Source organism: Piliocolobus tephrosceles, chromosome 6 (assembly GCF_002776525.5).
Source record: "Piliocolobus tephrosceles isolate RC106 chromosome 6, ASM277652v3, whole genome shotgun sequence".
Taxonomy (NCBI): Eukaryota; Metazoa; Chordata; class Mammalia; order Primates; family Cercopithecidae; genus Piliocolobus; species Piliocolobus tephrosceles.
In genome coordinates this window covers 51,779,758-51,793,808 of record NC_045439.1, presented here as the reverse complement: position 1 = coordinate 51,793,808, position 14,051 = coordinate 51,779,758, and the positions used below count along the sequence as shown (strand labels likewise).

Sequence of the window (14,051 nt, the reverse complement as noted above, 5' to 3'; positions counted from 1 at the left end):
GTGGCCTATTTGGTATATATACTAAAACATGGAAAGTGGGCGTCTTTATTTTCTCATTCAAACTTCTAAACATTGCTTTTTATTTTTTTGCTAATACGCATATTTTCCCATTGAAATAATTTTGCAGTAACCAGCATTTAAATGCAGTGCAAAATACTGATGAAGTAAAAAAGCAAAAATCTTTCAGTAATGGATAAACTGAAATCATTCTTTCTAAAAATGATTAGGACCTTCGGGAGAAAAACTGGGAAGCAATGGAAGCATTGGCATCAACTGAAAAAATGCTGCAGGACAAAGTGAACAAGACTTCCAAGGTTGTAATGCTAACTCCTAGAAACAATCCACTGAACAGAGAAAATCTGCAGCTTGTCTTAAAATCAGACTAAAGCATTTACTTTTACTACAATTTAAATATAAAATCTCCTTGTCCACATTTATCATCTCTATCATCTCTGCTTTTTTCATCTACTCCTTGAAGCTTTAATTTTGGGCATGCTGATTTGTTGTGATTACCTGATTGTTTGGGCTTTGTTGAGCACAACTTTAAGCTGAAGAGTCTCAGAAGACTGATGTTAACCTCTTGTCAGACAATATGCGCCTTTTGGGTTGGTTAAGATAACTTTCGTGAAAACTTTGAACCAAAGAAATCTAGGTGAATTAACAAACACATTTGAATATGTAGGATGTGCCATAAACTAGGTGTTTTGGAGGGCACACCAAGATGTCACAGATAAGGTAGAAAAGTGTTAAAAGTCTTAAATACAGGAAAGGCATCAACTTTCGGTATGTTGCTGGGAATGATTCCTTAGAGGTGGTGGACTCAAACTTCATATATTACTGGATAGCAATGACATATATGGCATGTTTAGATGAAATATTACTGTCAAGGGATAATTCTCTTGACCAGAGTATGTGAAGTACTCCTGAAATACATAGCCCCCTTTGTCTTCAGAACAATGGAGGACATTCTCCTTGAGCTCAAGTTGTACCATTGGGTGTGAAGATTTCTAATGAATTGTCATAGAGAGGTTGTTTTTAAAGATTGAGAAAATTGAATCTGCCAGTCCAGTCAAGTATTTTGAAAATTCCCGCCAAAAATAAATGTGAAACAGGGGTATTGAATTTTACAGATAGGTAAATGAAGGAACCTACATGATTCATTTTAGCACTGTGAAAATATTTTGTGTGCCATGGTACTCTATTGAATCTTTAATATAAGTCTTAGTGACACCTGAAGGAATTTTTAAGTATAAAATAGTTCTGTGATTTTTTTTTTTAAAGCAAGTATATGTTTATAGTTATGTTTCCTATAGCTTAGTGGATTTGTGTTTAACTATATCCCTATTCATGTAGCCATAATTTTCAGTAAAGGTTAAATTCGAGATAGCTGGGAGGTATATTGGGACCACAGAGTAGAAAAATCTAGGTCAGATAGGATGTTTTACTGGGACATTTCATTATTTCATTGGGAGTGGTTGCAATTGTACAGTCATTTCTGTCAGCAGTGAGGGTTTTAGTGTGGTTTCTGGTTGTTTCTATTACTTTGTTTTTGACGGTTAAGAGCCACCTTTTTGGTTTTATTTTGTTAGTGAGACTGGGTATCTGGATGCTCATCATGCCATTGCTACAAGAAGTTACATGCTACTTGCCATAGGCATTTTTGCATTTTATGATTCTAAAAGAAAGCTAGCATTTTTGTGCATGATGCCTTCTTGCATAGCTAAAGATCTGCAGAGAATAGAATAGAAAGTCTTCTATATTTCAATGGAATTTAGACAGTCCTTAGATAGTGTAGGTGAAAGGGAGGTTGATTGACCCAGTGCTGTAAATTATGTTGTGATGAGAAGGAACTATGTGAAACACTTTCAGTATTTTAACTAAAAATAAGTTACGGTCAGCTTACCTAAAATGTAAATTGGATGATATATGCTGTCTTTACAGGATTATTTTTAAAGGCTAAATACTCTTGAGGAGCTACTGAAAAAAACTTGTATACATTTCACTTAAAGATGGTATGCAAATTATAGTTCAGTTTCAATATTAGATCTTTCCCGGATGTTAAAGTGGAATGGAAATTGCTATCTATAACCAAACTACTATACCAGATGAAAACTTATTAGATAAAATTGTTGATACCAAATAAAAGTAACTTCCCATGTTTGTGGCTCTTGGTTATGTTAGACACTTTGTTCTTTTAGTCTGTTTTTTTCCTTGGAAAGTTTTCAAAAAGCTGTTCCTCAGTGTTTCTTTTCCTAACTGGTTTTCTTTAAAGATTACTGCTTTGGTCAAATGATAAGAATTACCTCTTAATGTCCTTGAAGTAGCATTAATTATTTTCCTTATTTTATGTAGTTAGGTGTATTCTTGAAAATTAGTGGACTTCAATGAATTATTGAAAATACCTTATGAAAACACCTATTGTAAAAATCTGCTGATCTTTAATTAACAGCTTTTTGTGTGTATGGAAAATGGCAAAATCTGCAGCTGTTCATTGTGTAAATTTTCATGTGATTAGATTTTCTAAAATTGAAGTGTGTAGACCTTGAATCAGTGATAGATTTCAAATTTCACATCTAAATGTTGGGGGAAAGATATGGTTGAGATGTTTCTAGCTTGCTTGCCTTCTTGTCACCTGTTGAACTTTGTGACTGTTGTTTTTAGATGATTTTCTTGGCTTGGTTTAGATGTGCATTTTTATAGGGGTCTTTTTTTTTTTTTAAATCTCGTGGGGGTTGTTTGAATTTTAGATTTTTTTTTTTTTTTTTTTTTGGTGTGTGATAAGTCATTACCCTAATTTTGACAAACCATGGTTTTGAGTTATAATTGATATCCATTAGACTTGGATTTAATATCAGCAAATTTAGACTTACACATTTGTAATATTTGTAAATTTATAGCAGACTCCATATACAAGTGTCAGAACTAGTTTTTATGATGTGTGGCATTAGTGAAGTAATATGCCATCAGTTGCTCCTTGTTCTTTTTCCCATTTATATCATCCATCAGATTTTGATGGTCCTCCTTGTTTAGCATAAATACTTCACATGACCTTGAAGTTGGAAATAACGAAGTTACCATTTTAATGCCATGGCATTATATGGTCCATAAGTGATGCATTTTTTTAATAGAGATATACCAGCCAATAAACCTCAGTTGTGTTCCTCCAATGTGTATTTTCTGCTATGGGTAGTTTATGAAGTTTTAGCTATAAGAAATGTTTTTTCTGTGTCTATTTTTGAAGTGTTCCTGGACAGGCAAATCACTTGATTTCTAAATGCCAAGGAAAATGTCCATATTGTCAGATACTGCTAAGGCATTATTTGATATTTAGGATGCTTTAGAGATTTTGCAGATTTTTTCTTATGGGAGCATTTTAATATCTTAAAGTGGGAAATTTTAACATTTATCAGTATTAAAATTTTTTTTAAACTTTTTCTTCCTGTAGAATTTAAGACACCATAATTTTTTCTTTTCTGTTTTTTAAAAAATTCTGTGGCCTTGTGAGTTTGATTTGGTTCATCTTCTACTTTAGGAAAGACAACAACAGGTGGAAGCTGTTGAGTTGGAGGCTAAAGAAGTTCTCAAAAAATTATTTCCAAAGGTGTCTGTCCCTTCTAATTTGGTAAGACTAATTTATTATTTTTTTAACATGATGACATTATTCAGGAAAGGTATGAATAAGCAACATCATTTGCACTCCACTTGGTTTCAGTAGAGTGCTGATTCCTTGATCTTTCCCATTATTAAGCTGGTGCTTTTCAGTAAAGATTAATAACTTGATTCAAAACTGATTTTTATTTACCTGATACTTTTGTTTCTATAACATTTTATGAGACATTATTTAGAGGATTAAAAACATCATTTGGGAAAGAAGTGTTTTTTAATGCTAATAAAACCAATATGGTAACATTCTTAATGGCTTTATTTAAAACTTAATTTTAAGTGATTGCTTCTTAGTTTTAGGAACACTTCCTTAATGTACTTGATACTATGAACCAGGCTCTTTACATTTTAAAACTCAAGATTTTTGGTCATCTATTACCTTCTTCAAGCAGAAATCTTACAGATAATATAGAACAACTTGGTTTATTTGAGGTAGTACATGTTCTTGTTTGTTCAGAGAATTAGCAATAATTATTTGAGGGCAGAGAAAGTCAGTGAATGTGCATGTGAGTTTCCTAAAATAGAGTGTAGGGTCTTTTTTTTTTTTTTTTTTTAAATGGAAAACTGTTCAACAGTAGAGAGACAAGCATAATGAGGCCCGATGTACCCAGCATCTCTCCATGGCACTTATCAGTGCATGGCATGCCTATAAGCAATCGTGTTTTACCTCCCACCCTGTACTCCCTAGATTATTTTGAAGGAACTCAAACATCAGAGCGTTTCATCCGTAAATGTTTCAGTACACATTTCTAAAACATAAGCATTTGTTTTTAAAAAGTATCATATTACACTTCAAAATACATTCTTAATTTTGTATAGTATGCGTTTCTCCAGTTGTCATATAAGTTGTCAATTTTATTAAATAATAACTTATTGTAGTTTGTTTTAATCAGGATCCAAATAAGGTCAGTATGTAACTGGTTTGAGACATCTCTTAGATATTTTTTAATCCACGGGTTCCCCCACTCTTTCTCAGCAACACCCCACCTCCTTTAAAAAAAAACAAAAGACTTAGTGGTTTCCTATGACGTTTCCCACAGTTTGGATTTAGGTGACTGCATCCCTGTGGCGTTAGCATGTTCCTCTTTCCTTTATGTATCTTTTATGTGTCAAATCTGTAATCAGGAATCTGATTCCTGGTCAGATTAAGGCTCAGTATTTGGTAGGGTAGAGTAGGGGCAAGACCACTTCATAGGCAGTGATGTGCACTTTCATCAGGAGATTCGTAATGTCTGCTTGTCTTCCTTTGGCCCATTGGAACTTATTTAGGTTGATTACCAAGTCGTTTTGACACAATGCTGCTAAACTTTGATAGCTTCTATGCTTTGTGGTATGATAAGGTGCTCCTGATTTATCATATACATTTCCTGCCCCAAACATAGAATCAACTATTTCTCCAAGGAGCTCTGTGGGTGCTAGGGGTGGGGTAAGTAAACTTAATGGCTTGTTCTATTTGTAGTCTGAGTTAAGTATAGCCTACATTTATTTCAAGTAAGGAGAGAAAACTCCTTTGTTTCCATTGTAACTATCGAGGATATGTTCAGATTTGATCAGCTTAGGAGATCTCTACCACTTTTGAGTTGAACTGATGAAATATCTAGCACCGAGTAAATGTATAGATACGCTATCAGTTCTAGTGCTGTTGTTAAATCGAACCTAAGAGAAAGGGTTATTATTAATATATTTAATTTTTTTTCTTTGTGGCATAACCCATTTTTGTTTCTACTTTATGTTTTATTTATGGAAATAATATTGGGGGATGTATTTTTTGGCAGTAGTTTATGAGCCAAGAGAACTAATGATTGATAATTTCTGTTCTTCAAAGATTGTATAAGGTCACCAACATTAAAAATTTTCTTTTTTAACAGCAATATCATCCACTGTCAGTAACCAAATCTTTTTGACACTATTAATATTTATAAGTCATCATAAGATATGGATGATATTGTTTGGCTTTTGTTCATATACTTGTTAAAAGTTGAATATTTCTGCATATAGTCTACAGGAAATGTACTAAACTTTCTATGTGCTAACATTAGACTCTGGCATTTTAGGTTTGTAAAGATATGAAGGACAATAAACTATTTACCTTATAAAATAATAAAGCAATAGGCTTCATTAACATTAGGATAAGTCAAGATAATCAGTAGATATAAAAATATATAAATTTTTTACTGTTTTCTTCTGTTGTTTTGCTGAGCAGTCAGCATAGGAGAGATCTAAATTATATGACCTAGAGGGAGATTTACAAACTTTAAGCAACGAAACTAGTTTTTTAACTTATTTTAATTTATGTTGAGTACCAGTAGTTGAAACTGTTAAGTAGGATTCTGATAGTGTACATTTAGTCTTGGTTTAGATTTATGTTGTGAGAATGTTAAATAGTGTTTTAAAACTAATTTGATATTATTAAAGGTATTGTACTATGGAGTGACTCAGCATCTACTTGTTTTTTGTTATTTGATAGTTTGCAGAGAATCCTGATTCAGCTGCATATGTAACAGTTTATATTATAGCAGTTAATAAAAATTTCATGAGTTTTTTTATCTTAAATTTAATCCAAAGACTTAAGGAATAAGAGGAAATTTGATTTAAAGTATCTGGCACACAGATACTCTTTATCAAAGTGTAAAATTCAGATAAGCATCAATAATTTAGAGTAATTTATTCTAAAATGTAAAATAAATGCCAAAATTGTAATATATGCATATTTACATCAGCTAACCTGTCAGCACAAATTGAGTTTTTGTTTGACTTAAATAAGTAAATGTGTATGCATATCGCTTCTCATTAGGATTTTTAAAATACTTAATATTTCCTAATTTGAAATATTTTTAGAGTCCCTGGAGCATCTTCAGTTGAACTTTCACTTTATGAACTCAAGATACTTCATTTTTGAGAACTGTTTTATCTGGAAACAGTTTTGAAAAATTATTCTGGGTTTTTTGTGTTTTAAAGATTATTTGTCCTGGTGCTAGTAAGTGGTAGAGGCCAGATTTGAACCCAGGTTTTTCTACCTGCAACTGCAGAATTCAGTTGAAAATATTCTTGGTTAGGTATATAATATTTTATTTTGATGGTAGGTACGTAGGTCTGTTTTTAGTGCTTGTTTTTAAAAGTGGGTTATGTCCAACTTACGCAATAGTTACTTTCCTCTTTGAAATTTGTAGCAGTGTCCTGTTTGTCTGTGTAGGTTTCTTTTATAATTATCTAATTTGGTTATTTTAAATGTTTGACCTGTTTTATTTAGATTTTTGTTTTTGAAAATTAATGATTTTAACTTTTCTCATCCACAGAGTTACAGTGAATGGTTGCATGGATTTGAAAAGAAGGCAAAAGAATGTATGGCTGGAACTTCAGGGTCAGAGGAGGTTAAGGTTAGTTTAAGAAATGAACTGTTTGTAATTTAAACGTAGAAAAAAGAAGCAAATAAGATTTTGTCTTCTTGAGCTTGGAAAAGATAAAAGATAATCGAATAAGGCTCTTTTGAGAGAGTGTAAGACGGTGATTTCATTTTGTTTAAATTTTAGTTGAAATACAGTAGGTCGTCTTTGCATTTGATTTGTTTACAAAGCTAGTTTTTGCCATTCCTTTCATTCTGTATTTTAATTGTTTCTAAAATTGAATATTTATCTCTTACTATCTTTTTAGCCTAGATTTAAAAAGTAAAGATCAGTCGAGATAGGTAGAATCTCACTGATTTGCTGAAGCATCCCCAAATACATCATTAGAGGTATTTAGAAAGTGGATTGGTTTTTATCCTTGGCTACTGAAATTGGGGAGATTTATTATTATTGTTTTCTTATATCTCAAGTGGCATGAATAAAATCCTGTTTCCCATGTGTGTAGCATCGGCATTGTGACTGTACTTCACATGTGGGTCTGCTTTGATCTTACCACCTGACTAAAGACTTTAGTACCAAGACTTTTTATTATAGCATTGTTTAATAAAAATGACCAAAGGGGTCATTGAATGAACTTTATTGCTACTTAGAAAGGTCGAAATGTAGTGTGTCATTGTGAAATACTTTGAAATCATTTATCATAATACAGTATTAAGTACTAAAACAAACTTGAAGCACAAAACTTTCTGGTAGAATTATGGAAGTTTTCTTTATTTCATTCTTTGCAGGTTCTAGAGCACAAGTTGAAAGAAGCTGATGAAATGCACACATTGTTACAGCTAGAGTGTGAAAAATACAAATCCGTCCTTGCAGAAACAGTAGGAAATGATTTTTAATCTACATTTTGATTTTACTTTAAATCATTACCTTCTTCCTTCATGGCTTAAATAGTTTTTATCTCGGCATTAGAACATGAAGTTTTCAAAACAACTATACTTTTGTCTGTAGGAAGGAATTTTACAGAAGCTACAGAGAAGTGTTGAGCAAGAAGAAAATAAATGGAAAGTTAAGGTCGATGAATCACACAAGACTATTAAACAGGTATTTACAAAAGAAAAGCTTAGAGCAGTGGTTCTCAATGTGTGGGGCTTGCCCCAGCAGCATCAGCATCACCATGCACATTCTTGGGCCCCAACCCAGCTACCAAATCCAAAACATGTATGTGGGGTGGCAGCAGTCTGTGTCTTCATGAGCCCTCCAGAACAGTCTAATGCCCACCCAAGTTTGAAAATCACTGGTTTTAAAGTATGACTAAAGGGTAATCATATAGAATGTAGAGTGCTAGTTATAGAACTATTGTGTGATAAGGTAAAGAATACTGGGTTCAAAATCAGTTTTAAAGTATTTAACCCATAATACAGAATTCAAGAAAAAGTTAGTCATTCTTCTATTCGTGGGACCTGCATGTTACTGTGCAACCTTAATTTTTCTCCCATTTACTTCAGTGTGATAAAGAAGTAATCACGCTGTTCCTCACTTATTTTTTGGGACCAACGTGCAGGATTTATAGTTGCTGATAGTACTCTACTTTAATGCACTTGTAGAATAAATACAGCTGAATATCAGTTAATACTAATCAAAAATTAATCACTTTTAGCTGAGCCTAATATACAAATGGAGTAGGTTTTGACCACAATTTAAATTAAGTTCAACATGACTCTCATGTTTAAGGTCTTTTAAAATTCAGTAAGATTTTAAATGACATGCATTTCAAAACCTTGAAAGTGTCTTTTAATTGATTCAGAATTCTACAGAATAGAAACCGCTATATCCTTGGTGGTTTACTTGGCCATATAATTGTTTCACATTTCAGATGCAGTCATCATTTACGTCTTCAGAACAAGAGCTAGAGCGATTAAGAAGAGAAAATAAGGATATTGAAAGTGTATGTTATTTGATTGTTTTACTTGTAACCTATAGATTTGTTTTTAGCATTAATGGTTGTCTGAAGATGTATGGTTTAAGATTACTTTATAGTTATGCTCTTAATATCTTGGGTAGTGTTTGAGTTGATATAGTTTTATATTCATAAGTGTCATAACTTTGCCTTGTGGGGAAATATTATGAAAGGAAATTTGAAGTGTGTTAACTTTTCCTTTGTTGAATTGCTAGCTGAGAAGAGAACGAGAACATTTGGAAATGGAACTAGAGAAGGCAGAGATGGAACGATCTACCTATGTTACAGAAGTCAGAGAGGTACTTACAACAGAATCTTTTCAAACTTGCTTCACAATTCAGATTAAGTTTATAACAGTGATATTTCAGTATAAGTTGTTTGTGGCAGAGCTTCCGAGTAGCATACAAAACATGGGCTATCATAAGGAGATCAATCTTAAACTCTAAACTTCATTGCAGCTGAAAGATCTGTTGACTGAATTGCAGAAAAAACTTGATGATTCATATTCTGAAGCAGTAAGACAGAATGAAGAGCTAAATTTGGTAAGACGCTTGTCCTCCACTGGGTATCAAGTAGGCACTGAAAACACTTTGTTGACATGTGGAGAAACCATCAAAGCTTTTTTTTCTTTGCTAACATCTTTAGCTTGGCCTTTTTGTAAGTCTAAGATAATCTTCATATTCTGATGATTCCTAAGATTATCTTTCATTTCTTGACTCCTAAAATGATCCTTCTTTTCTTAGCTCCTAACAATGGCATGTTTGGCTTCCAGCTCTTTTTCAAAATTTTCCATGTTTTATAAATCCTATTGTCTCAAACAGCAGTCTTTTCTGTGAATAAAGAAATGAAATAAAGGTTGGCTGAGTTACAAAGATTTTCTTCTCAGACTATCATAGTTAATGGGGCCTTTTATTTTCTAATCTACGAGAAGATTATATTGAAAGCCAAAGACACGTATTCTTCATTCAAGGACAGTAATCCAGTTTCTAATTTTAACCTAGTCTCTCTATATATTATAAATATTAAAAAACATATAAAAGTCTTTATTATCAACATATTATTTAGAGCATGGTAATCCTAAAAGCATAGACTTTGAGATAAAGTTAGTTAAATGTCTTAAAACATGTAGTACCCTGTATTCCTATTCTTAAGTTTTCTAAAAACTGTACTGATTGTGACAGACCTGGCTATTAGACAAATATGGCTGTCTTGCTCTCTGTTTCAAACAGCAATTGTTATGTCTTCCTTGTGAGTTAAAAATTGTTACAGCACAGGGATTAGATTTTTTTTTTTTAAGTACCTTAATAAACTCTCAGAAGATTACAATAAGTTTTCTCCTTACCCAGAGTTCACCCTACCCAGTTTGGAATTTTCTTTTTAGCTTTACTCCATGTACCAAGAAAACTTTAACTCATTTTTTTGTGGTTGGTATCCTATGTTATGGCAAAAATTTATGGGAATCAATTTTTAGAGCTGTATGAAATACAGGTTGTGTATCCTTTATCTGGAATGCTTGGAACCAGCAATTTTTGGGGGGATTTTGGATTATTTGTATTATATGCTTGCTCTGTATGTGTCCCTTATCTGAAAATCCGAAATCTGAAATGCTCCAATGAACATTTCCTTTGAGTGTCATGTCAGTGCTTAAAAAGTTCAGGATTTTGGAGCATTTCAGAGTTTTTCAGATTAGGGATGTTCATACACACACAGCCCTACACCTCTAATTTTTAAATCTGTTTTATTTACCAATGTTTTACTTTAATTGAACTCATTCACACTGCATTGTGAGACTAGTTCTGTGCTATACATTGCACAGATTAAGACTGTGATATGTCATGACTAGAAGTCCTCACCCTATAATATGTTTTTAAAAAATCATTTCTAACTAGTTGTTGGAGATTTTACTTATTAACTTTGGTGCTTAGTGGCTGACTCAACAGTTACATGGTTACATCTCCACTCAGCTTAATGCTTTATTTTGATTTTTTGTCACTCTACTTCTGTCAGGAGATTATTTTGAGTGGTTGATATTTACTTTTTTCCCCAGTCTTGAGTTTGGAATCTTTATTTTGATGTTTGTTTGCTCAGGATAACTGCTGCTACTTTTGTTTGCTCAGGATAACTGCTATTTTATTGCTAGAGACAAATAAAATAGCTTTGTTTGTCTGTATGTACTTTGTGTGTTCTTCCGCCAAAAGGTTCATTTCTCTGATGGAGAATATTAAAACTCAAAGTTATGTAAAGGAGCAAAATTTATTTGGGTACTTACATAGAGTTCCTCAGATAAAATTTCCAAGTGGAATTTCCCTCTGCCCCACTGCCACCCCTTTTTAATTCTCCCTCCAATTTTAAATGTCACTGCCTTGTATTTCTACCTTTGGGCCTCCAGAACTGTTTCAAAAGTGCCCATGGGTGGGAAGCAAAAACAATTACCTTATGAGAATAAGAAGAAAGTTTTCTGGGAGCAATGTAGTTCATTTTCCTTGCTTATATTTAATTGGAAAATCAGAGAAGTGGCATTATATATTTGCATTGGAGTTACAGAACTTTCTGTTTTGACAAATTGGTTATTCATAGGTGTATCGTAAGGCATTTCTTGATGGTATAATTTAGGCCAGTGTGGTCTTGTACTACCCCTTAGTGAAGCCTTAAATGATGGTCAGTATTTTGGGAGTTTTAATTTGATTGGATTTGTAATCTTCTGTTCAATGTCTTTAAAAATATTATATAATTGACTCTTAACTGTATAGATTAAGAAAACTTTTAGAAACTAATGGGTAAAGTATCTATTTGGCTTTTAATTTGGAATAATTTCAGTGACTATAAATACCGATACCTTTAAAAGACACTTTACTGGAATTTGATGGTTTTGTTTTTGCATTTGTGGTTTTCTACTCTAAACTGTAGTTCATTTCTGTGGCTTTTCTTATGTTTAGCTTTACAGATGGGAACCTCTACTGCTTAGCCTTTCTATACATCTGGTGCAGCATATTGGCTAATCCACTGTGCATAATAACTGTTAGCAATCCCATTCATTCTTCAGTCCTAGAGGTATCAGCATAATCAAAGAATGATGCAAATTAAGTTAATTGTGATGTTTCTTTATTTTTACAGTTGAAGGCACAGTTAAATGAAACACTCACAAAACTTAGAACTGAACAAAATGAAAGACAGAAGGTAGCTGGTGATTTGCATAAGGTAGGCACTGTTTGTCCTAGAGATGTAGTATCATGAGCCTATGTTGTGTGTTGAATCTTAAGCAAAGTTATGCTGCTAATTCTAGATTTGTTGTTTTGCATCATTATATTAACCTTTTATAAATTTAAGCTGCTTGTTATTAGTTACTATTTTGGAACGAAACTTTTTGGCTTGGTTTTCCAGGATTCTTAATTCACCTCATTATTTCATCACATTTCTATATTTAATTGCTTTATAAAGTACAGAGTAAAATTTAGTTGGAGTTATTAAAATTTGACTGCATCCATATATTTTTTAAAATTGGGATTTGGCTGTGTATTCATTTACAAAGTACTTGTCTCTTAGTTTTTTGGTAAACAAAGTTATAAATTTCTGTTTTTTTTAGAAGTTTTTCCTTCATTTATTTCTTCATACAAATATATTTTTCCTAATCTCAATGCAAATGAATGATTTTTAGGATTGCATTTCTTTGCATTGGCTTGACAGGTTATTTATAATTCTATTTTGAGATATTTTTAATGGTAGAATTCACATATGCTTATATCAAAGCTGTTTTAGAGCTATGATAGTGTTTATGGGATATATCATCATTAGCAAAACAAATGTCACTCTTTGGAATTGCAAGAACAAGAGGTACGCACATCTTAAATTTTGATAGTATAAAATGGAATCCCAGAAACCCAACAATAGTACTTTATACTGCTCCCAACATGGTATGAGGACATGTATTTCCCTGTACCCTCATCAGTATTGGATATTGTCTAACGTTTAAATATTTGTTATTCTAATAGATTTTAAAAGTTATCTCGTTTTTAAAAATAATACTCCTTTTAAAGAGTTGACTTTTTTTTTATTCTATATGCTTATAGTTTATAATCGTTATGTAAAAGTCTAGGAATCCGCTAGTGTTTCAGATTATTTTAATGTAGACAGAATGTGAATTTGGGTCTGTTTTAGAGGACAAATTTTGATGCTTACTGCACTGTCATGGTTGAGCAGTCAGTTTACTTTGATACATGATTTTAATTTTTGACCTCTGGCTCAAAATATAAAACATGCAATTTAGCCTAGCAATGTAGTTTCTTAGAAAGTACTTTAAAAATACTAAACGAGTGCTTAAAGTTACAGATATACCATCTTATTTACAATTAACTGCCCCATACCTATATAGTAGAAATATTGTGCAACATTTGATTGGAAATGCACATAAATATTTGACTAAAAAAAGTTAATAATGGCTGGGTGTGGTGGCTCACGCCTGTAATCCCAGCACTTTGGGAGGCCAAGGTGGGCGGATCACCTGAGGTCAGGAGTTCAAGACCAGCCTGGCCAACATGGTGAAACCTCCGTCTCTACTAAAAATACAAAAATTAGCCAGGAGTGGTGGTGCACACCTGTAGTCTCAGCTACTCAGGAGGCTGAGGCAGGAGAATCTCTTGAACCCAGGAGGCAGAGGTTGCAGCGAGCCAAGAGTGCGCCACTGCACTCTAGCCTAGGCGACAGAGCAAGACTCTGTCTTTAAAAAAAAAAAAGTTAATAACATACTTTGTAAAACAGGTAAGTATAAAGCAGTATGTATGTTAAAGCTCATTTATGTAATATTTTCTATAAGCACATAATATGTAGAGAGGGATCTAAACTAGGGGTGGACAAATCCCAAAGCTTTTTTAGGGTTTGTGGGTCACATGTGATCTCTTTAGAATATTTTTGTCTCTTTATTATTTTTTTTTGAGATGGAATTTCGCTCTTGTTGCCCAGCCTGGAGTGCAATGGCACTATCTTGGCTCACTGCCACCTCCGCCTCCCAGGTTCAATCGATTCTCCTGCTTCAGCCTCCCTAGTAACTGGGATTACAGGCATGTTCCACCACACCCAGCTAATTTTGTATT

At 33.0% G+C, this 14,051-nt stretch overlaps 1 protein-coding gene across 12 annotated transcripts in view; it reads left to right on the top strand.

Moving 5' to 3' along the window:
* KTN1 (kinectin 1) overlaps positions 1 to 14,051 on the top strand; it is a 103,683-nt gene that overhangs the window by 82,911 nt on the left and 6,721 nt on the right. For 6 of the 12 annotated variants that reach the window (XM_023231175.1, XM_023231218.1, XM_023231195.1 and 3 more), the window contains 9 exons: positions 228 to 314; positions 3,533 to 3,622; positions 6,960 to 7,040; positions 7,796 to 7,885; positions 8,016 to 8,108; positions 8,881 to 8,952; positions 9,180 to 9,263; positions 9,423 to 9,506; positions 12,079 to 12,162. In XM_023231175.1, the coding sequence (XP_023086943.1) occupies positions 228 to 314; positions 3,533 to 3,622; positions 6,960 to 7,040; positions 7,796 to 7,885; positions 8,016 to 8,108; positions 8,881 to 8,952; positions 9,180 to 9,263; positions 9,423 to 9,506; positions 12,079 to 12,162 (765 nt within the window). The remainder of the gene's footprint in view (positions 1 to 227; positions 315 to 3,532; positions 3,623 to 6,959; positions 7,041 to 7,795; positions 7,886 to 8,015; positions 8,109 to 8,880; positions 8,953 to 9,179; positions 9,264 to 9,422; positions 9,507 to 12,078; positions 12,163 to 14,051) is intronic. The other 6 variants (XM_023231225.1, XM_023231202.1, XM_023231241.1 and 3 more) reach the window with 4 other exon arrangements.